The sequence below is a fragment of the Scyliorhinus torazame genome, chromosome 17 (genome assembly GCF_047496885.1).
Source record: "Scyliorhinus torazame isolate Kashiwa2021f chromosome 17, sScyTor2.1, whole genome shotgun sequence".
NCBI classification, from domain to species: Eukaryota; Metazoa; Chordata; class Chondrichthyes; order Carcharhiniformes; family Scyliorhinidae; genus Scyliorhinus; species Scyliorhinus torazame.
Window position 1 is genome coordinate 171,484,827 of NC_092723.1, and position 22,530 is coordinate 171,507,356.

At 52.9% G+C, this 22,530-nt stretch overlaps 1 protein-coding gene across 5 annotated transcripts in view; it reads right to left on the reverse strand.

Annotated features, from left to right (window-relative positions):
* LOC140394407 (acyl-coenzyme A synthetase ACSM3, mitochondrial-like) overlaps nt 1-22,530 on the reverse strand; it is a 135,033-nt gene that overhangs the window by 52,192 nt on the left and 60,311 nt on the right. For all 5 annotated transcript variants that reach the window (XM_072481652.1, XM_072481654.1, XM_072481651.1 and 2 more), the window contains 2 exons: nt 12,724-12,880; nt 1,506-1,585 (listed from right to left, as the gene is read on the reverse strand). In XM_072481652.1, the coding sequence (XP_072337753.1) occupies nt 1,506-1,585; nt 12,724-12,880 (237 nt within the window). The remainder of the gene's footprint in view (nt 1-1,505; nt 1,586-12,723; nt 12,881-22,530) is intronic.

The following is a 22,530-nucleotide window of genomic DNA, read 5'->3' on the forward strand; positions in this document are numbered from 1 at the left end:
CGTGGGTTTCTTCCGGGTGTTCCGGTTTCTTCCCACAAATCCTGAAAGACGTGCTGTTAGGTGAATTGGACATTCTGAATTCTCCCTCAGTGTACCCAAACAGGCGCCGGAATGTGGTGACTAGGGGCTTTTCACAGTAACTTCATTGCAGTGTTAATGTAAGCCTACTTGTGACAATAAAGATTATTATTATTACTACCATGTTTCAAAGAGCCTTTACCACCATTTTTATTACCAGTTATAGGTGATTCTCCAACCTCCAAGGCCAGCCAAGTAGGCACTCTGGCTATCATGGCTGTCTCAACATTCATAACTGCCCTTAACCTAGCAGTCTCACACCCAGCTTGCGCCAGGCGTTCTGGGCCCTCTTCACGTCTAAATACAACAAAGTATTATCAGCTTAATATATAGTGCTGCCAAGGAGAAATCTCTTGAATGTATCAGGGCATCACTATGGACATTCACATCTCTTTGTGAGCATCTACAGGAACGGCTTGGACATACATGCCTCAATGTTCTAGCAGATGTATGTGCCAGATTTCCCATTTTAGGTGCAGCATTTTGAACCATCACTTGGATCTCTGTGTGCTTGTGTCCAATCCACCTTGCGAGAACACAGCAGGTCGTAGAATTTTTTCCACACTGTATCCATTTTCTTCTATGGTCCCCTGTTGAGCTTACAGCAGCTGCTATATCTTGCCATGCCCTCTTTCTAGTTGCTGATGGGTTGTGGCGGTCAGTTGGGCACAATACTGCTTGCCATCTCTGGATCTCCTACATCAGTATCTAGAGGTTCTGACCGCTGAAGCAGGTACAGCACTCCTTACTCCTCCTCCATTCTAGACTTAGTGAGACATTCTGGCATGAAAGATTTCCAATGAAAAGGCTCATAAGGCATCCAGCTTTGAATGGTCTTACCACACGTGTATATTTAGATTTAATCTTTATTATTGACCCGATTGTTCAATTTTGATATCTCCTCCAAGCTACAACAACACCAACATAGACCTACTGCCTCACAATTGGACTTCCTTACTGGCTCATTTTCTATTTACAACCAAGTTGCCTAACCCACACTGAATTTGCCTCCGCTTCTCCACTACTTATGGGGCTGATGGGCCTGACTAGCATGAGGCCCCGTCCCTGGAGCCAAAATCACACCATCTATGGCAGTTTTTAAGAGAGCTGGGTTTGCGGAGTTAGGACTTCCCCATCTCTGAGATGTGTGAGCGAGAATCCAGGCTACAGAATAAGCTTGAAATGTTAATATATCACAACCTCACAAAAAGTCATTTGGAGAGTACCTTCCTTAAGAAAATAAAACAATAATGCAGTAGTTAGTAAAGGGAAAAGGGCACTATGCCAATTCAAGAGGGAACTCTGAATAGTCTTAAGAAGTTATTTTCCTGAGTGCAGACAACAGGATAATTTGGTGGGTTTGAATGGTTGCTATACAAGTTCAATGGATGGTAAAAAAAGGACTGATAAGAAAATTAATACTGTACCAACTGACATCACTCTGTACTAGCATACGATATGCAGTAGGCGGAGAACAGAAGGTTGTTATTGGATAGCTGGATAAAACCTAGGGGAATATTTAAAAATAAACGATCATTCAAATATCAATTGCAATAATAAACATCAATCTTCAAAGAACATCACGCCTCTGGTAGAAATGTTCTGGGGACCACAAATAACAAACCAAATGATTTTTTAAAGTGATTTTACGGAATGCGGACGTCACTCACTAAACAAGCATTTATTGTCTGACCCCAATTGCCCTTGAGAAGGTGTTTGTGAGTCGTCTCCCTGAACTGCGGTAGTCCATGTGATGCAGGTACACCCATAGTGCTGTTAGGAAGAGACTTCGAGAATTTTGACCCAGCGACAGTGAAGGAATGGCTATAGCTCGAAGTCAGGATAATGTGTGGCTTAGAGGGGAACTTGCAGATAGTGGTGTTCTAATGCATCTGTCCTTCTATTGGTAGACGTTGCAGGTTTGGAACGTGCGGTCAAAGGAGCCTTGATGTTGCTGCAGTGCATGCTGTATTGGTACATACTGCTGCCACTATGCGTCATAGATAGAATTTACAGTGCAGAAGGAGGCCATTTGGCCCATCGAATCTGTACCGGCTCTTGGAAAGAGCACCCTACCCAAGGTCAACACCTCCACCCTATCCCCACAACCCAGCAACCCCACCCAACACGAAGGCCAATTTTGGACACTAAGGGCAATTTATCATGGTCAATCCACCTAACCTGCACATCTTTGGACTGTGGGAGGAAACCGGAGCACCCGGAGGAAACCCACGCACACACGGGGAGGATATGCAGACTCCGCACAGACAGTGACCCAAGCCGGAATCGAACCTGGGACCCTGGAGCTGTGAAGCAATTGTGCTAACCACCATGCTACCGTGCTGCCCGTCGGTAGTGGAGGTAGTTGAAGATGCTGCATAGGGTTCCAATCCTGGTCTGTATACAATTCAAAACAAATTTTCAATTTTTTAAAAGATATCAAACGAAATTCACATAACCTTACTGCTACTGAACTATAATTGCAGTTTTTGATTTGGAAAGACCTGGGATGAAATTCTCCGTTATCGGCGCAAAGTCCGCCGATCGGCGCAAAAAACGGCGCAAATCTGACTTGCGTCACGCCGGAAAAATCGTTGCAAAGTCTCCGGCCCGAAATGGGCTAGCAGCGACGTGACGGGATCCGTGCTTGCTCACGTGGTTCACGCCGTGCAGCGTCATACACGCCGCACGGCGTGACGGCTCATAACGACGTGCTGCTCCCCCCCACCCGACCGCAACACCCGACTGGATGGCTGGCTGCCGCTCAGCCCCGAGGTTCCAGTCATGGGATGCGGAGGCGCTCCTGGACGCAGTGGAGCAGAGGAGGGAGGCCCTGTATCCCGGGCACGGCCGCAGAGTTGCCCCACGCCACAGCCGGCGTCTGTGGAGGGAGGTGGCAGAGGCCGTCACCGCTGCGGCCCTGACCACGGACAGGCACCCAGTGCCACAAGAAGGTGAACAACCTCGTCAGAGCAGGCAGGGTGAGCCTCCCCCCCCCCCCCCCCCGCCCGATATCCATATCCCCCTCCCCCATATACCCCCTCCCCATATACCCCCTCCCCCATATCCCCCCTCCCCCATATCCCCCCTCCCCCATATCCCCCCTCCCCCATATCCCCAAGTGAATCCAGCCCTAACCTTAACCTCTGCAATAGACGCGCAACCGATGGCGTGCATTCATATACCTGCCTAACACTGTTGCCTTTTACCCCTGCCCCCCCGCCCCCGCCACAGGAGAAACGCGCACACAACACCAGGGAGCATGTGAGGACTGGAGGAGGCCCCGCTGATGAGAGGCCACTGACCGAACACGAGGAAAGGGCCCTGGAACTGGCTGGCGGACCTGAGGACCGGGAGGTTGCTGATGCAGAGGTCGGGGGCGTACTAGCAAGTGAGCCACCGACAGCCCGTCCCCATATCCCCCCTCCCCTATATCCCCCTCCCCCATATCACCTGATCACTGCCTGCGTGTCTAACCATGCATGCTTCATTGTGTATCGCAGGAGCAAATGACGAGGCACCCATCCCCGCAGATGCAGACTGCCCGCAGGATGCCCCTCGGAGGCCACGGGAGACGGAGAGACCCGGACCCTCCGGCATGCGACGCCCGCAGGATGCCCCTTGGAGGCCACGGGAGACGGAGAGACCCAGACCCTCCGGCATGCGACGCCCGCAGGATGCCACTCAGAGGCCACGGGAGACGGAGAGACCCGGACCCTCTGGCATGCGACGCCCGCAGGATGCCCCTCGCACACCACGGGAGAGGGAGAGACCCGGACCCTCCGTCATGCGACGTCCGCAGGATGCCCCTCGCACACCACGGGAGACGGAGAGACCCGGACCCTCCGGCATGCGACGCCCGCAGGGTGCCCCTCGCACACCATGGGAGACGGAGAGACCCGGACCCTCTGGCATGCGACGCCCGCAGGATGCCCCTCGCACACCACGGGAGACGGAGAGACCCGGACCCTCCGGCATGCGACGCCCGCAGGATGTCCCTTGGAGACCACGGGAGACGGAGAGACCTAGAGCAACAGGGAGACGACGCCCCCGTCACGTGCGGGTGTGACGACGCAGGCGTGTGCCACCCAGCGACGAGAGGGGCAGCCACAGGCCCCCGTCACAGCCGAGCCAGGACATCACTACCCAGGTGACCACTATCCAGGACACCACTACCCAGGACACCACTACCCAGGACACCACTACCCAGGACACCCTGACCCGGGACACCCCTACCCGGGACAGCACTACCCGGGAAGACGAAATACCGGACAGTGACTCAGAGTGGATGGGTGGAGACGAACCCCCACCCCAAAGTGCCATGGACTCAGAGTGGGACGAAGAGCACGACACAATGCCGCTGCTGTCACCAACACCCTCCACCATCGCAGAAACACTCACCTCGGTTGGGCACTTTAGTGATGAGGCGTCTGGTACACTCACTGGTGCGCACAACACAGCCGTCCCGGTACAGCAGGTGGAGGTAGGAGCAGCAGAGGGGCCGGGCGGTCGGAGGGCAGCCCAGCCCAAGCGAACATCTGCCACCCAGATGGATCCCGGGTTCCTGGAGTTACCACACCCACACATAGATCCGATGCAACCACCGACCCGGAGACGAGCGAAGAGGGTGATGGCCGGCTTGCGGCGGCTGCAGTCGCAGGTGGAGGAGTCCACTCGCGTCCAGGAGCTGGGAGTGGTGCCAGTCATGCGTGCCACCCAGGCCGACACCGCACGGGTGGCGTCCGCGGTGGCGGCAATGGGTGCGACGGTGTCAGACATGGGGAACGGTTTGCGAGGCCTGGGGCTTTCTGTGCAGGCGGCGTCTGTGGCCCAGGACATGGCTGCCCTCTCACAGGAGGCCATGAGCCAGTGCCAGCGCCAGATGGCAGAGGCGCTCAACGCCATGGCCCAGTCTCAGCAGGCCATAGCCCAGTCTCTACAGGCCATGGCCCAGTCTCAGCAGGCCATGGCCCAGTCTCAGCAGGCCATCGCTGAGGGCATCGGCGCCAGTGGCCTTGTGCGAGCCGGTGTCGCACAGTCACAGACAGGGTTTGCCAACCCCCTGGGCTCCATGGCTGCAAACCTGCAGACCCCTGTCGATACCAGCACGGGCCTCCAGGACTGGCAGCGCCAGATGTCGGGGGGGCGTCGGATGGCCAGTCCGTTATCATCCCCCACCCATGTAGAGGCCTGGGGCCATCGGGCACCCCGAGGGAGGAGGAGGTGGTGTGGTCCGTCCCGGCTCCCCCTGTAGGGGAGGTCCCGGAACACCGCAACACCTCGGACTCCCCCCCCTTCCGTCCCAGGTGCATCGGGTGGGCAACGGGCAGGACAGGCTGGCAGCTCGCCATCCCAGTCGCCCGGGCCGCAGCCTTGCCCATCTAGGCCAGGACGCCCCAGGAAACGGCCGCCAAAGGGATCCTGTGTCAGAGGGCAGGAATCACAGGAGTCCACCTCCAGTTCTGCTGTACCGTCTGGTGAACCACGTAGACGTAGTCAAAGGGCCCGTAAGGCCAAACAATTAGACACTGAGTAAGTTGGCACGGGTGCAGGGCACAGATGAGTTTTAGGGGCTAGGGCACGTGCATGAACTCTTTGGTTATTAAAGTCAATGTTACATCTACAGAAGCTGCCTTTGTGCTCTGTCCAAAGCGTGCGGGGGTGTCATGTACGTTGAGCGCAAGTATGTGTGTGAGGGATGGTCTTACCTCAGCCCCAGGTGAGTCTGCCCCTTCCCCCTGGGCCGCCATCAACATCCCCCCGGGCAGAGGACGGGACCGTGCGCTGCAGTGTCACAGCCGCATGCAGGGATGGTCCGGGTGGATGGTGGTACTGTGGCCATGGGTCAGACATAGTCCAACGATGTGGAGCCAGGAGCTCATCGCAGGGCGGGTTGTCATCATCCTCCATGGCCTGCAATAGACAAGCGTCCACCCGCAAATGTGTGAGCCCGGCCATTATGCCGCAGGTGGATCGGCAATGGGGGGGGTGGTGTGCAGCGGGTGGGGTGGGTGGGGTTGGGGAGGGGGTGAGGGTGCTGGGTGGGTGGATGGGTGGGGGGGTGTGGGTGGTCGGCTGTTGCCATGGTGTGCGGTCGGTGGCCATACTACCCGATTCCCATGCCCATCTAGTCAGTGAAGCGGGCGGCTATCAGCCTGTCCCGTGCCCGCTGGGCCAGCCGGTAACGGTGGACAGCCACCCGCCTGTGTCTAGCCCGTCTGCCCTGACCATTCCCCCATCCGCCTCATCTGGGGAGGACTGTGCCTCTTCCTGCTGCTCCTCCACTCTGCCCTCCTCTGCCTGCGGCACATCGCCCCTGTGTTGGGCTATGTTGTGCAGGACGCAGCACACCACAAAGATGCGGCCGACCCTATCTGACCGATACTGGAGGGCGCCCCCAGAGAGGTCCAGGCACCTGAAACGCATCTTCAGCACGCCAAAGCACCTCTCTATCACTCCCCTTGTCACTACATGGGCATCATTGTAGCGGTTCTCCGCCTCATTGCGTGGCCTCCGTATAGGCGTCATCAGCCACGATCGCAATGGGTAGCCCCTGTCGCCCAGCAACCAGCCCCTCAGCCGGGGATGGCGTCCCTCGTACATGCCGGGGATGGATGACCGCGACAACACGTATGAGTCGTGTACACTGCCTGGGTAACGGGCGCAGACGTGCAGGATCATCATGCGGTGGTCGCAGACCACCTGTATGTTCATCGAATAGGTCCCCTTCCTATTGGTGAACACGGCCCTGTTATCTGCAGGTGGCCGCACGGCGACGTGCATCCCATCAATCGCGCCCTGGACCATGGGGAACCCGGTCACGGCAGAGAAGCCCACGGCCCGGGCATCTTGGCTGGCCCGGTCCACAGGGAAGCGGATGTAGCGGTGCGCCATGGCATATAGGGCATCTGTCACTGCCCGGATGCACCGATGTCTGCGATATGCCAGACAGGTCCCCACTCGGTGCCTGGAATGACCCCGTTGCATAAAGGTTCAGGGCCACCGTAACCTTGACGGACACGGGGAGAGGGTGTCCCCCGCCAGTGCCACGCGGTGACAGGTGTGCCAGCAGGTGGCAGATGTGTGCCACGGTTTCCCGCCTCATCCGGAGTCTCCTCCTGCATTCCCGGTCCGTGGGGTCCTGGTATGACTGCCGGGGCCGGCACACACGGGGCGCCCTCGTGTGCCTCGGTTGCCGTGGGGCCGCGACGTCCTCCTCCCCCTCCTCGTCCTGTCGGTCAGGTGTCCCTCCAGCCACGGCGGCTGCCGCCTGCCCCTCTGCGGCAGCCTGCACGCCTCTCTGGCACGCTCCTCCTCCTCATCCAGGGCAACATAGACATTAGCGGCTGCCGCCACGGCGGCCAACATCGCTGGATGATCGGAAAACATGACAGCCAGGTGGGGGAACGACGACATGTCATCATTGCCCATATCCCCTCCTACCCCCAGCCAGGTGGCATGGACCGCATGGGTCCAACTGTTGGAGGCTGGCACCTGGCCAGGTGGACCAACTCACTTGCCCTCGCATCCTCCTCCCAGGCACGGACCCCCCCCCATCCCCGGCATGGACCCCCCCATCCTCCCCCCCGGCACGGACCCCCCCATCCCCCTCCCCGGCACGGACCCCCCATCCTCCTCCCCGGCACGGACCCACCCATCCCCCTCCCCGGACCCCCCCCCCCCATCCACCTCCCCGGCACGGACCCCCCCCCCCATCCCACTCCCCGGCACGGACCCCCCCATCCTCCTCCCCGGCACGGACACCCCATTCCCCTCACGGACCCCCCATCCCCGGCATGGACCCACCCCCCCATCCACCTCCCCGGCACTGCCCACAGCCCCCCCATCCTCCTCCCCGGCACAGATCCCCCCCATCCTCCTCCCCGGCACGGACCCCCCCGGCACGGACCCCCCAACCCCCTCCCCGGCACGGACCCCCCCAATCCTCCTCCCCGGCATGGACCCCCCCATCCACCTCCCCGGCACGGACCCCCCCCCCCCATCCTCCTCCCTGGCACGGACCGGACCCACCCCCCTCCCCGGCACGGACCCCCCCATCCCCCTCTCCGGCACGGTCCCCCCATCCCCCTCCCCAGCACGGACCCACCCATCCCCCTCCCCGGCACGACCCCCCCTCATCCTCCTCCCCGGCACGGACCCCCCCCCCCCATCCCCCTCCCCGGCACGGACCCCCCCATCCTCCTCCCCGGCACGGACCCCCCCATCCCCCTCCCCAGCACGGACCCACCCCCCCATCCACCTCCCCGGCACGGACCCCCCCCCCATCCTCCTCCCCGGCACGGACCACACCCCCCCCCATCCTCCTCCCCGGCACGGACCCCCCCCATCCTCCTCCCCGGCACGGACCCCCCCATCCCCCTCCCCGGCACGGATCCCCCAACCCCCTCCCAGGCACGGACCCCCCCCCCCCAATCCTCCTCCCCGGCACGGACCCCCCCCCCCATCCTCCTCCCCGGCACGGAGCCCCCCATCCTCCTCCCTGGCACGGACCCCCCCCATCCTCCTCCCCGGCACGGACCCCACCCCATCCCCCTCCCCGGCACGGTCCCCCCATCCCCCTCCCCAGCACGGACCCACCCATCCCCCTCCCCGGCACGGACCCCCCCCCCCATCCTCCTCCCCGGCACGGACCCCCCCCCATCCCCCTCCCCGGCACGGACCCCCCCCATCCTCCTCCCCGGCACGGACCCCCCCATCCCCCTCCTCGGCACGGACCCCCCATCCCCCCCCCCAGCACGGACCCACCCCCCCAGCACGGACCCCCCCCCCCCCATCCTCCTCCCCAGCACGGACCACACACCCCCATCCTCCTCCCCGGCACGGACCCCCCCCATCCTCCTCTCCGGCACGGACCCCCCCATCCCCCTCTCCGGCACGGATCCACCAACCCCCTCCCCGGCACGGACCCCCCCCCCCATCCTCCTCCCCGGCACGGACCCCCCCCCCCCATCCTCCTCCCCGGCACGGACCCCCCCCCCCAGCACGGACCTCCCCCATCCCCCTCCCCGGCACGGACCCCCCATCCCCCTCCCCGGCACGGACCCCCCCCCCATCCTCCTCCCCGGCACGGACCCCCTCCCATCCTCCTCCCCGGCACGGACCCCCCTCCCGGCACTCCCCCGGAGCCCAGCCCACTCTAACCACCCCCCCCCCGCCGCACACACACACACACACACAACCCTAGACACACATCTCCCCACACATTCAGACTGCGGCCACGCCATCGCCTGCCCAGCGGCCAACCCCCCCAGGCTGTCACTCACCTCCACGCTGGTCGGCGTGAACCTGGAGCACAGGTTCACGTCAATGAAAAGGAGGTTTGATTTACGTCAACGTGACCGGTCATCACGTCGATGGGACTTCAGCCCATCCGGAAGGGAGAATATCGGCAGGCCCAAAATCGGCTGCCTTGCGCACACCCGTGCCATTCTCCGACGTCTGCGGCGCCATTAACGCCCCGCCGACTTTTCTCCCTTCGGGGACTTCGGCAACCGGCGGGGGCGGGATTCACGGCGGCCAACGCCCATTCTCCGACCCGCTGGGGGGGTCGGAGAATGACGCCCCTGGTTCCCATCCTCTTCACTTAACTCAATGCCCACACTTAACTCAATGCCCACATCATACAGATGTAGTCCTGTGTAGCCCATTTGGGCTGGTTTGAGTGAGGGTTCATGACATTCAACCACATTAACCAGTAAAAAATTCTGAACAAAATGTTTTGAAAGCGATAGGAGACAAGTAATTTAATGGAAATAAAAATAAAATTGGCAATGTAGTACTCTTGTCAGCAGACAACTAGACCAATTACACTGGTGTTACTGTTATTATTCTTATCGGGGTCCTGTCAACATCAGTTCAACAAGACTCAGTTCGCAGGAGCAGTAGTCACAGCACTATTGGTAAAAATGGATACAAGAAACGTTGCACAGAAGAAAGAAATTCTCTTTAACGGGGGAAAAAAAAGTCCCATTTGGTGCATTCAATGGGTGTTTCTTTGCGCCTGCAGTGCCGAGAATGACCCCGCTATCAAACAAGACTCTTGTTTTTTTTCTGGCATGATGAGGAATGCCCCGCCGAGGTGAACTTACCTTAATCTCCTGCAGTGACAAGCTCAGCTCATCAGTACAGAAAGAGATTGGGGTGCCATTTTTAAATGCCGTTCCAATCTCTTGAACCCCCCCAGTGCCCCAACAAACTTGTTAGGGGTCCTCGAGCTTCCCTCATCCACCTCATAAGGGCAGGGCAATCTCGATCCTGGTCCCCGGCATGGGCAATCTGTCACCTGGGCACCACAACCTGGCAGTGCCACCCAAGAACCCTGGCAGACTAACTGGGTGACCTGGAGGACCACCCCCAGGTGTCATTATGCCTGGTCCATGTTTGTGTGGACCAGTGCTAAACAGTGCCACAGGGCGGTCTCCCAGAAGCGGGTGTTCAATACCGTGCCTTGGGAGACTCCAGCGCAGACATATTTAAGTGAGGGTAACTGCTCACTTAAATATGCAAATCTGGATCCCACCCAGTGAGGGCGAGATCCAGATCACAATGTCGTGGAAGATCTGGTTAGATCTAACGAGGTCTTGCGGGTGTCGCAACTCTTGTATTAAGTCTCTTGCGAGATTTAATGGCCTTGTTGCGTCCCGAGTCAGGTGTGGACCGGTAGATCGTGCCCATTATTCTATCTGGTGTTTCCAAACTTTTTTTCCCCAGGTCCCACTTTTGTTAGCTGGCCAACCTTTGGGGTTCACGCTGGTTGATCTTTGCGACCCACGCCGGCTGACCTTTGCGATACACACCACATTCGCTTATCTTTTAATGTGAAAGGCGAACCTGCTTGGCCCTCATGATCTCCCTCCAATCAGGTTCACAGGAGGAGAAGACAATGTGCACATCAGGTGCAGACCTCCTCCAGTTCCTTTGTGCCGTCCTCATCTTTATGAGAATGGAAAATCCAACCTCGCACATGTAGGCCGTCGGGAAGGCCAATAGCAACAAAATGCTTGTTTTACTCACCACTGGATACTCTTGGGAGATGCTACTCCAGAATGCTGACGGCCTCATGGACTTTTGGCATGTTTTTAATGTGGTATCACAGGTCAGGTGCAGGAGCTTAGTCTTTTCATTTGGAGTCAGCTGTAAGCTAATAACTGACTCTTGGGGGACTCAACCTCAGTTTTTCACCCAGCACTTCTCTTTCAAAATCTGAAACTTCTGCTCTCACAGCGGTACAGCGGTTAGCACTGTTGCCTCACTGTCCCAGGGACCCAGGTTCAATTCCGACCTTTGGTGACTGTGTGTGTGGAGTTTGTACGTTCTTCCGGTATCTGCGTGGGGTTCCTCAGGGTGCTCTAGTTTCCTCCCATGGTTCAAAGATGTGCAGGTTAGGTGGATTGGCCATGATAAATTGTCCCTTAGTGTCCAGGGATGTGCAGTTAGGTTATGGGCTTTCAGGAATAGAGCAGGGTGGACAGGGGCGTGGACATGGGTAGACTGTTCATTCAGAGGGTCGGTACAGACGCAATGGGCTGAATGGCCTCCTTCTGCGCTGTAGGGATTCTATGCTGTTGCAGTACTTCCCTGCATATAACACACATGGGCTTTGCATCCTCATTTCCATTACCTCAAGAAATATTTTTTCTACTACTTTGTTCCCAAGTTAAGTTTCTTCTTTGAAGGCTGTTAACCAGAGGCTCTAGAGTTCTGTACAGAGGTAACACGAGCACTGCCCTGTCCTGCCATGGATTCTCCTGAGCAGCTCACTCCAGCAGATTCAGATGCAAAATCTTGGCCAGTAGATACAGTGCCTATTTGTGTTTCTGGCCATCTCTTCCTTGTAACAAAACGATCCATCTTCAGTCCTCTTGCCTTGCTTGCTAGCAGGTAGAAAATGGAAGAAGCTCTCCTCCATGACTTGGCAGCAAAAGTACATATGTCCAAAGCTCTTGACGTCAAGTGTAGATGCAAGACGCATGACCTGCTCACTGCTGCCGCTTATAGTCGGAAGACTACAGATAGCCTCATTTAATTCTGATTTAAAAGCTGGTAGCAGCCAGTATTCTCAATTTCAATTTTAGTGGCCGTTGGGCACTTCTCACGTGAACGGAACCACTGCGGGATTGCTGCGACCAATCGCTCCGCGGCCCTCTTGATACTCGCCTGCGGCCCAGCTGCAGTTCGCAACCCGCACTTTGAAAATCTGTCATAGACTAGCACCTTAGAGATAATTGATGTTGGTAGGACTTGTGAGGGACTTGAGAAAAGTGTGCTCATGAAGATACATATTAAAATGCCGAATAAAAAGTATCAATATACATATTTTTACATGTGAGCTTATTGAATAATTGATTAGAAAGTCAGTGACAGCAAAACAAATATATGTAATTTACACAGAGGCAATTAGACTTTCAACCTTGTTTTTTTTCTTCTGGTTACAGTTTGCAATAGATTGATTGAAATAATTAGAAAAAGTATGTGCCGGAAGCATGATTCTGGAAGTAAGTGCTGGGCTTAAGAAGGCCATACAATGGAAGTGAAGAAGAAGTGCTTTGTTCATTTGTTTGCAGAACTGGTGTTAACAGTATACTTACAATTACATTTTACTGAGAAAGAACAGTGACTGCTTACTTCCAATACAGCTTTTGGTTTAAACCGTGGCATCTGAATGACAAAAACACAGGATCCTTGAATCCATGGCGCAAATATGCTGCTCCATGCAGACTTAGCCCATCCAGTGTCTGAAGTATTCCACATCACATCTGAGGGAGTGAGATCCAACCAGTACCTGGTAGAGGGCATTATCATAATCAGCCTTTTGCCCCTATATATTATAACCAAACACATTTTTGGATACGTAATTCTGCAGTTTATTTCCCTTTGGATCCAGGCAAAATGAAATTGCTGTAATAATACAATTCCTGTCAATTGAAATACATGGGGTTACCCAAGTGGCACAGTGAATATCATGCAGCACAGAAGAGAACTACAATTAACAGGAAAAATCCAGATTCAAATCCTGATTAGGAAAATCCAAGCAGAAAATGCTGGGAATATTCAGAGGCCTGTCAACATCTGAGAATTCCGATTTCAGGGCATAACTTTTCATCAGAATTGGGGGAAAAATAGAGAGCTTTATGTGGGTGCTCTGGGGGAGGGGTGGAAAAAGAGAAAAATGGAAAGTGGGAAAAGAAAAACAAGGGAAGGTCTGTGACAGGACAACAGAAGAGTTGGTGGGGAAGAGCCAAAGAAAGCAGTAATGGGACAAGTAAAAAAAAGGATGGGTCCCCAGCGGAGGTGTATGGCAGAATTTTGAACAGCTAGCCTCTATCTGCAAGCAAAAGTGGAAAACTGCAGTTGACCAAGGAATGAGGTGTCAGCTTGAGGACAGGGTGTAGAATTAAGATGACGTGCAGTATACCTTCCAGGTGAAGCAGAAATTTACCTATACATCTTTCAATTTCATAAGCTGTGTTCGCTGATCACAATGCGGTCTGTTCCACACTCGGAAATGGGTCATCAATTTGCAGACACCTCCCTTCAGGCTCTAAGGATGCCCCTGGTTTCCACTGAGATCTCCCTTTTTGTGTTCCACACTCCACTGTTTCACCTACATAATTACATTTTTAACTTTTCCCCAGTTCTGATTAAAGGTCACAATCTGCTACTCTCCAGAGATGCTTAGACTTTCTAAATATTTCCAGTGTTTTCTGTCTTTAGTTTGGATTTCCGACAACCTCAGTACTTTGTTTTGGTTTCTTGATCACGATAAGTTAGTTGATGACCTCATCCATGAAGACCAGAAGGGGTTTGTGAAGGGGAGACAGTTGAAGGCGAATGTGCGGAGGCTTTTGAACGTTATCATGCCGGCGAGGGAGGGGGAGGCGGAGATAGTGGTGGCGATGGATGCTGAGAAAGCCTTCGATAGGGCAGAGTGGGGGTACCTGTGGGAGGTGCTGAAGAGGTTTGTGTTTGGGGAGGGGTTTGTCAGGTGGGTTAGGCTGTTGTATGAGGTTCCGATGGCGAGTGTGGCCACAAATAGGAGGAGGTCCGAGTACTTTCGGTTGCACCGAGGGACGAGACAGGGGTGTCCCCTGTCCCCCCTGCTCTTCGCACTGGCGATTGAACCCCTGGTTATGGCACTGAGAGAGTCGAGGAACTGGAGGGGGATGGTGCGGGTGGGGAGGAGCATAGAGTGTCGTTTATGCGGACGACCTGCTGCTGTATGTGGCGGACCCGGTGGGAGTAATGCCAGAGGTAATGAGGATCCTTAGGGAAATCGGGCACTTTTCGGGGTACAAGCTCAATATGGGGAAGAGCGAGCTGTTCGTAGTTCAGCTAGGGGACCAGGAGAGGGGGATTGGCGAGCTCCCACTAAAAAGGGCGGAGAGGAGCTTCAGATATTTGGGGGTCCAGGTGGCCAGGAGCTGGGGGGCCCTGCATAGGCTTAACTTTACAAGGCTGGTGGAGCAAATGGAGGAGGAGTTCAAGAGGTGGGACGCGTTGCCGCTGTCCTTGGCGGGTAGGGTGCAGTCAATCAAAATGACGGTGCTCCCTAGGTTTTTGTTCCTGTTCCAGTGCCTCCCCGTGTTTATCCCAAAGGCTTTTTTCAGGCGGGTTAACAGGAGTATAATGGGGTTTGTGTGGGTGCGAGGGACTCAGAAGGTGTTCCTGGAGCGGAGTAGAGATAGGGGGGGGGGGGGGGGGGGCTGGCGCTGCCCAACCTCTGTGGGTACTACTGGGCCGCCAATGTGACAATGGTGCGCAAGTGGGTGATGGAGGGGGAGGGGGCTGCATGGAAGAGGCTGGAGACTACGTCCTGTGTGGGTACAAGTCTGGGGGCGCTGGCAACGGCGCCGCTGCTGCTCCCTCCAAGGAGGTATACAACGAGCCCTGTGGTGGTGGCGGCCCTCAAAATTTGGGGGCAGTGGAGGCGGCCCTCAAAGTTTGGGGGCAGTGGAGGCGGCATAGGGGGGAAGTTGGGGCCTCGGCGTGGACCGCATTACGGGGGAACCACCGGTTTGCCCAGGAAGAACAGGTGGAGGGTTTTAGGGGTGGCACAGGGCAGGGATACAAAAGTTGGGGGACCTGTTTGTGGACGGGAAGTTCGCGTGCTTGGGTGAGCTGGAGGAGAAATACGGGCTCCCCCCGGGGAACACCTTCAGGTACTTACAGGTAAGGGCGTTTGCCAGACAACAGGTGGTGGAATTCCCGCGGCTACCTCCACACACAGTACAGGACAGGGTGCTCTCGGTGGGGTGGGTGGGAGTGGGGAAGGTCTCGGAAACTTACCAGATGATGCAGGAGGAGGACTCGGACTCGGTGGTGGAGTTGAAAGGTAAGTGAGAGGAGGAGTTGGGAGAGATCGAAGAGGGACGTGGGCAGATGCCCTAGGGAGGGTGAACTCTTCCTCTTTGTGCGCGAGGCTCAGCCTCATACAGTTTAAGGTGCTGCACAGGGCACACATGGCCGGGATAAGGATGAGCCGGTTCTTTGGGGGTGAGGACAGGTGTGTTAGGTGCTCAGGGAGCCCAGCAAATCACACCCATATGTTCTGGGCATGCCCAGCGCTGGATGAATTTTGAAAGGGCGTAGCGAGGACGGTGTCGAGGGTGGTAGGATCCAGGGTCAAACCTGGCGGGGGGCTCGCAATATTTGGGGTGGCAGAGGAGCTGGGAGTGCAGGAGGCGAAAGAGGCCGGAATTCTGGCCTTTGCGTCCCTGGTAGCCCGGCGAAGGATTCTCCTTCAGTGGAAAGATGCGAGGCCCCCAAGCGTGGAATCCTGGATCAGCAATATGGCAGGGTTCATTAAATTGGAGAAGGTGAAATTCGCCTTGAGAGGGTCGGTACAAGGGTTCTTTAGGCGGTGGCAACCGTTCTTAGACTTTCTGGCAGAACGATAGACATTGGTCAATGGCAGCAGCAGTTCAGGGGGCGGGGGGGTATACTTTATTTTTGTTTATGCTATTTACACTGGAGGGTCTGAGGGGGTGTATATACTTGTGTTAAGTCGGGGTGTTAATGTTAATTTATTATTTATGTACAGGGGGGAGGGGTTTGGGGGGGTTGCTTTTTTAGATTGTGTTTTGTACTTAACGCTGTTGGGTTCTTTTTTCTTTCTCATTTTGTTCTTGATATTTTATGAAAACCTTTAATAAAAATTATTTTTTTAAAAAGTTAGTTGATGACCAGTGGTGAGGCTAACTTAAGTGACATAGTTGTCATTGCATGACTGGAGAAGAGAAAAAGAGGATGAAAAAGAATGAAAAGTGATTCAAGGTACTATTTATGAGCATCCTTAATCTCTGCAAACATATGCATTTGCGGAAGCCAGGTGAGGACAGGCCAGGTTTGTATGTGATGAAACAGAACAAAGGATGCTGGAAAATCTCAGCAAGTCTTGCAGCATCTGTAGGGAGAGAAAACAGAGTTAACATTTCAAGTCCGTTTGACTCTTCTTCAGAACTGAAAGAGAGGGAAAAAGTGTTGGGTATTATATTGTACAGGAGGGATGGAACAGCTTTAACTTGTCTCACTTCTTGCAAATAAAAGGTGCGGCCAAGGGTACCTGCATGGGTCCCAGTTATGCCTGTCTTTTAGGAGTTATGTGGAACAGTCAATTTTCCAGTCCTACTCAGGCCCACTCCCGCAACTCTTTTTCATTACATCGATGATTTTATTAGTGCCGCTTTCTGCTCTCGTCCTGAACTGGAAATATTTACAATGATCTTTATTGTCACAAGTAGGCTGACATTAACACTGCAGTGAAGTTACTGTGCAAAGCCCCTAGTCTCCACATTCTGGCGCCTGTTCGAGGGGGAATTCAGAATGTCCATATTACCCAAAAGCACGGCTTTCGGGACTTGTGGGAGGAAACCGGAGCACCTCCAAGCAGACACAGGGAGAAAGTATAGATTTCCGAAGCTGGGGTTTGAACCTGTGACCCTGGCGCTGTGAAGCAACAGTGCTAACCACTGTGCTTCCGTGCTGTTTTTATCAATTTTGTTTTCAACTTCCACACCTCTCGTCCATTCGTTATGGTCCATCTCGGACACTTCCCTTCCTTGACCTCTCTGTCTCCATTTCAGTGATAGACTGATCACCAATATTCATTACAAGCCCACCCACTGTCACGACTACCGCGCTTCATGCTCCCGGTAAGGACTTCATTCCATTCTCCCAGTTTCTTCACTTCCGTTGCATGTGTTCTGATGATGCCACCTTCGAAAATTGTGCTTCTGATATGTCCAGCTGCTTCACCCCTCTTAACACAGTATATAATTCAACACGTTTTCCTCTTAGTTCTTAAGAAGAATCAAATGGTCATGAAACGTTAACTCTGTTTTCTCTCCCTACTGATACCACCAGACATGCTGAGTTTTTCAAGTATTCTCTGTTTTTATTTCAAATTCCAGCATCTGTACTGACGCTGACTGCGGAGCTTCAAAACTGGTGGAGAGGAGGAGTAGAAAGAAAATGGAAGGCAATTTTGCAAGAGTAAAATTGTCGGAAGAGATTCATTTCAAAGGAAGTGAACTTGCCCATACAAACAAATTAAGAAACAAGTCCTCATTGCCAAAGTAAAAGGTGTGAAAGAAAATGTCTACTCTAGAGCATTGGTGTGCAACATGTGGCTCATCATGGTTCTGACTGCATCTCGTGAGACATTTTGTTGAGAGTGAGAGCGGAGCGTGCGACAGTGAGAGCGAAGTCGGGAGGTAAAGGGCGTGGGAAAGAGCGAGTGTGAGGCCAGGGAGATAAAAGAACATGAGAAAGAGAGATACTGAGAGCAGAGCTGGGTGATATAAGAATGCAAGAAAGAGCGAGAGCGGAGCTGGGATGATAAAAGGACGTGATAAAGAACGAGACCAAGAGCAGATCTGGAAGGATAAATGAGCGCATGAAAGAGCTAGCCTAAGCGCATAAGCTGAGAGGATAAAGGAGCACAAGAAAAATAAAGGCTGAGAGTGGAATGGTGGATCGGTGGGTATTTTATTACTTATTGACCTAATTTATCTTTAAATACTGGTACATTTTGTTGTTAACTGTAAGATTTTCTTCATAATAAAGTTTTTCTAAAAGCAATAGTAAAGCTTATCAGGAGCAGGAGGGTATATTAATTAAAATAAATAAATATAAATAAAAATAAATACCTAAAGCACATATCTGTGTATTTAAGAAATGTTTAACTTCTAGGAGTAGCTGGTACTAGCTTTGACAAGCACAGTAAATTGTAGTATACATAAGACAAGTGTAATTTTTGTTTTTCCCATTTGAAATTGTTGACAGTTCTATTCTTATATGAATAACTTAGCATTTTTTGTAACTCATTCTGAAATATTCAATGTGTTTTCATGGGGGTCATGGTTAGTGCACATGCCTGATTTCAACCTTGTGGCTCACTGAGATGGAAGGAGGGCCACTCTTGTGGCCCACTTAAGAGTCATAGTCATAGGCTTTTTCAGTACTGAAAGAGGCCCTTAGGCCCATCATCTTTGCACCAGCTATCAAGCATCTATTCTAATCGTGTTTTCCAGTACTTGGTCCATAGTCTTGTATGCTATGGTGTTTCAAGTGCTCATCTAATACTTCTTAATTGTTGTGAGGTTTCCTGCATCTACCACCCTTTCAGGCAGTGAGTTCTTGATTGCCACCACCCTGAGTGAAAAGGTTTTTCCTCAAATCTCCTCTAAATTTCCTGTCCATTATCTTTCCTGTCCATTATCTTAAATCTATGCCCACTGGTTATTGACTCCTCAACTAAGGGAACAAGTTTCTTCCTATCTACCATATCTATATCCTTCATAATTTAGTAACGCTCCCAGAAAAGTGATTGCCCCTTTTTTGATGTTATGTACTACCCATATGACCCCAAATGAGGAGCCTGCGACGATATCATTCCTCTTCACTGCAGTAATTGACTTCTTGATCAATATTGCGACATCACCTCCTCTTTCACACCCCCGCCCCAGACTCATTGAAGATTCTATACCCTGCCAGTCCTGCCCCTTCTGCAACTCCCGTGATAGCAATAATATCATACTCCCATGTGTTAACCAGTGCCTTCAGTTCATCTGCTTTAAAGGCTCCTTGCATTAATATAAATGCCATCCAGCCCTGCGATATTCCCTTGCGCCTTAACAGGTTTACCTTTGCTCTGCCTTCTAAATTGACTCAGTTTTTCTTCTATATTTAGTTGTGCATGACCCTATGGTACATCCACTCTGCAATCCATCCCCCCCTCACTCATTAGCCTATGTTGCCCCACTGCTCCAGAGCATGGTTTAATTTTGACAGTGAGCACATTTAACCTCCCAACGTTCAAAACCTGGAAAACTTTGTTCAAATGTTTTATTTCATAACAAACCGACAGAGGATACATGCAATCCCAACTTTCCTGTTCACAATTAGATAGTTCTGTGACTTGTTACTAAACAGAGTAGCAATCTGCATTCAGATTGTTTGGACCCATATGCACCATTTTGCAAGGCAAATGGTTAACATCAGTTACACGATACGAGCAGCATTTAACAGGTGTCATTTTCTACCTGCCACTTTACGAGTCAGCAGGAAATACATCCCTCCCCACGTCAATTTCCCTGGAACTATTCAATGCTCCAAGAGGTTGAATTAGCTGGAGGTGGGTATTGGTCACATGGGAGGAAATCCAGGGGGAGTGGGATTGGGGGGGGGGGGGGGGGGGGGAAGAGAGAGTGGGGATACTGATGACAAGGCAGGAAGGGAGCACCTGCGGTATAACCATTTAATGCTCCAAGAGGGTTAATTAGCTGGAGGTCACCTGGGAGGAAATCTAGCGGGAGGGGGAGAAGAGGGGACGACAAGGCAGGAAGGGAGCATCTGCGGTGTTAAGTATTTGAGGGGACGCTTCATCTAGAAAGGGGATCAGTGACAGAGGCCCACTTCTCCCACTTGGGGCCCAAGAAGGGTAACATGGCAGGTCTCCTTGCACCCCTGAATTCCTTCTGCTGGTTCCTACATTGTGTGGCAGGATGGTGGGGGGGTATGAGTGACCCTTAAATAGCCAATAATTGGCCACTTAAGATTCTCAACTGGGACGTGGGCTGGCATCATGCCCTAGCCTGTGCCCACCCATGGACAAGTTAGGAGTGAGTGGGTTGGTCTGGCAGGAAAGACACGGGGGAAATTTTACTAACCCCTGGCTGCCTGGAAATCCATCAGCAACAGCCCACAAAATTCTATTCCATATGTTCCACTTCCCCATATAATTGGGTATTTTAGTGCATGTAACATAAACACATCAGGTTAGATTATCGTTTAGATCCATTTTCAGGCACAGAACGGCTGACACACTTCTTTCACATACAAGAAGCTGGCTCCAGGCTTCATTTCAAACTTACCAGCGAGCTGTGATTACTATCAAACCTCCAGAGATGTTTTAAGATGAACAAATTGGGACATCTGTTTCTCGAACTTCAGCCATGAGAGGAAGTGCAGAAAGAGGGAGGGGAACTGTGCAGCTTAGCTGCAGCTCTGAGGAGTGCCTAGGAGTTGTGGGAAGCACTCCTGCTCCACGTTATAATAAAGGAAAAATAACCTGACCTGTTTGTTGTTAGCCACTTGTAAGGATGCAACAAAGACTGGTAAACCTTTGAGGCTCAGGCTTGCCATGTGCTCTGCTCAGTGCAGCCCTACTTCTGCAATTGGTCCTTAAAGAGGTAGGTTTCATTAACATATGCCTGAGAACATTTATAGTGCTGTCCAGGGTATCTGTTTATCACCCAAGGCCAATATGATATTTAACTTATTTCAATTATTCGCAGGATGCGAGACATCGCCCAATAAAATTGATCCTTTTACCTTGTTTTCTACCTGGAAAACAGGCCCTACAAGGAACAATGTCACCACACTGACCATCAGGAAAAAGATAATGTTGTGGAGGAGAATGCTGAGCTCCAGGTAAATAGATTAGATGGTATTGAGGTACGTAGGGAAGAGGTGTTGGCAATTCTGGACAGGCTGAAAATAGATAAGTCCCCAGGACCTGATGGGATTTATCCGAGGATTCTCTGGGAGGCCAGGGAAGAGATTGCTGGACCATTGGCTTTGATTTTTATGTCATCATTGGCTACAGGAATAGTGCCAGAGGACTGGAGGATAGCAAATGTGGTCCCTTTGTTCAAAAAGGGGAGCAGAGACAACCCCGGCAACTATAGACCGGTGAGCCTCACGTCTGTAGTGGGTAAAGTCTTGGAGGGGATTATAAGAGACAAGATTTATAATCATCTAGATAGGAATAATATGATCAGGGATAGTCAGCATGGCTTTGTGAAGGGTTAGTCATGTCTCACAAACCTTATCGAGTTCTTTGAGAAGGTGACTGAACAGGTAAGACGAGGGTAGAGCAGTTGATGTGGTGTATATGGATTTCAGCAAAGCGTTTGATAAGGTTCCCCACGGTAGGCTATTGCAGAAAATACGGAGGCTGGGGATTGAGGGTGATTTAGAGATGTGGATCAGAAATTGGCTAGCTGAAAGACAGAGGGTGGTGGTTGATGGGAAATGTTCAGAATGGAGTTCAGTCACAAGTGGAGTACCACAAGGATCTGTTCTGGGGCCGTTGCTGTTTGTCATTTTTATCAATGACCTAGAGGAAGGCGCAGAAGGGTGGGTGAGTAAATTTGCAGACGATACTAAAGTCGGTGGTGTTGTCGATAGTGTGGCAGGAAGTAGCAGGTTACAGAGGGATATAGATAAGCTGCAGTGCTGGGCTGAGAGGTGGCAAATGGAGTTTAATGTAGAGAAGTGTGAGGTGATTCACTTTGGAAGGAATAACAGGAATGTGGAATATTTGGCGAATGGAAAAGTTCTTGAAAGTGTGGATGAGCAGAGGGATCTAGGTGTCCATGTACATAGATCCCTGAAAGTTGCCACCCAGGTTGATAGGGTGGTGAAGAAGGACTATGGAGTGTTGGCCTTTATTGGTAGAGGGATTGAGTTCCGGAGTCAGGAGGTCATGTTGCAGCTGTACAGAACTCTGGTACGGCCGCATTTGGAGTATTGCGTACAGTTCTGGTCACCGCATTATAGGAAGGACGTGGAGGCTTTGGAACGGGTGCAGAGGAGATTTACCAGGATGTTGCCTGGTATGGAGGGAAAATCTTATGAGGAAAGGCTGATGGACTTGAGGTTGTTTTCGTTAGAGAGAAGAAGGTTAAGAGGAGACTTAATAGAGGCATACAAAATGATCAGAGGGTTAGATAGGGTGGACAGTGAGAGCCTTCTCCCGCGGATGGAAATGGCTAGCACGAGGGGACATAGCCTTAAACTGAGGGGTAATAAATATAGGACAGAGGTCAGAGGTAGGTTCTTTACGCAAAGAGTAGTGAGGCCGTGGAATGCCCTACCTGCTACAGTAGTGAACTCGCCAACATTGAGGGCATTTAAAAGTTTATTGGA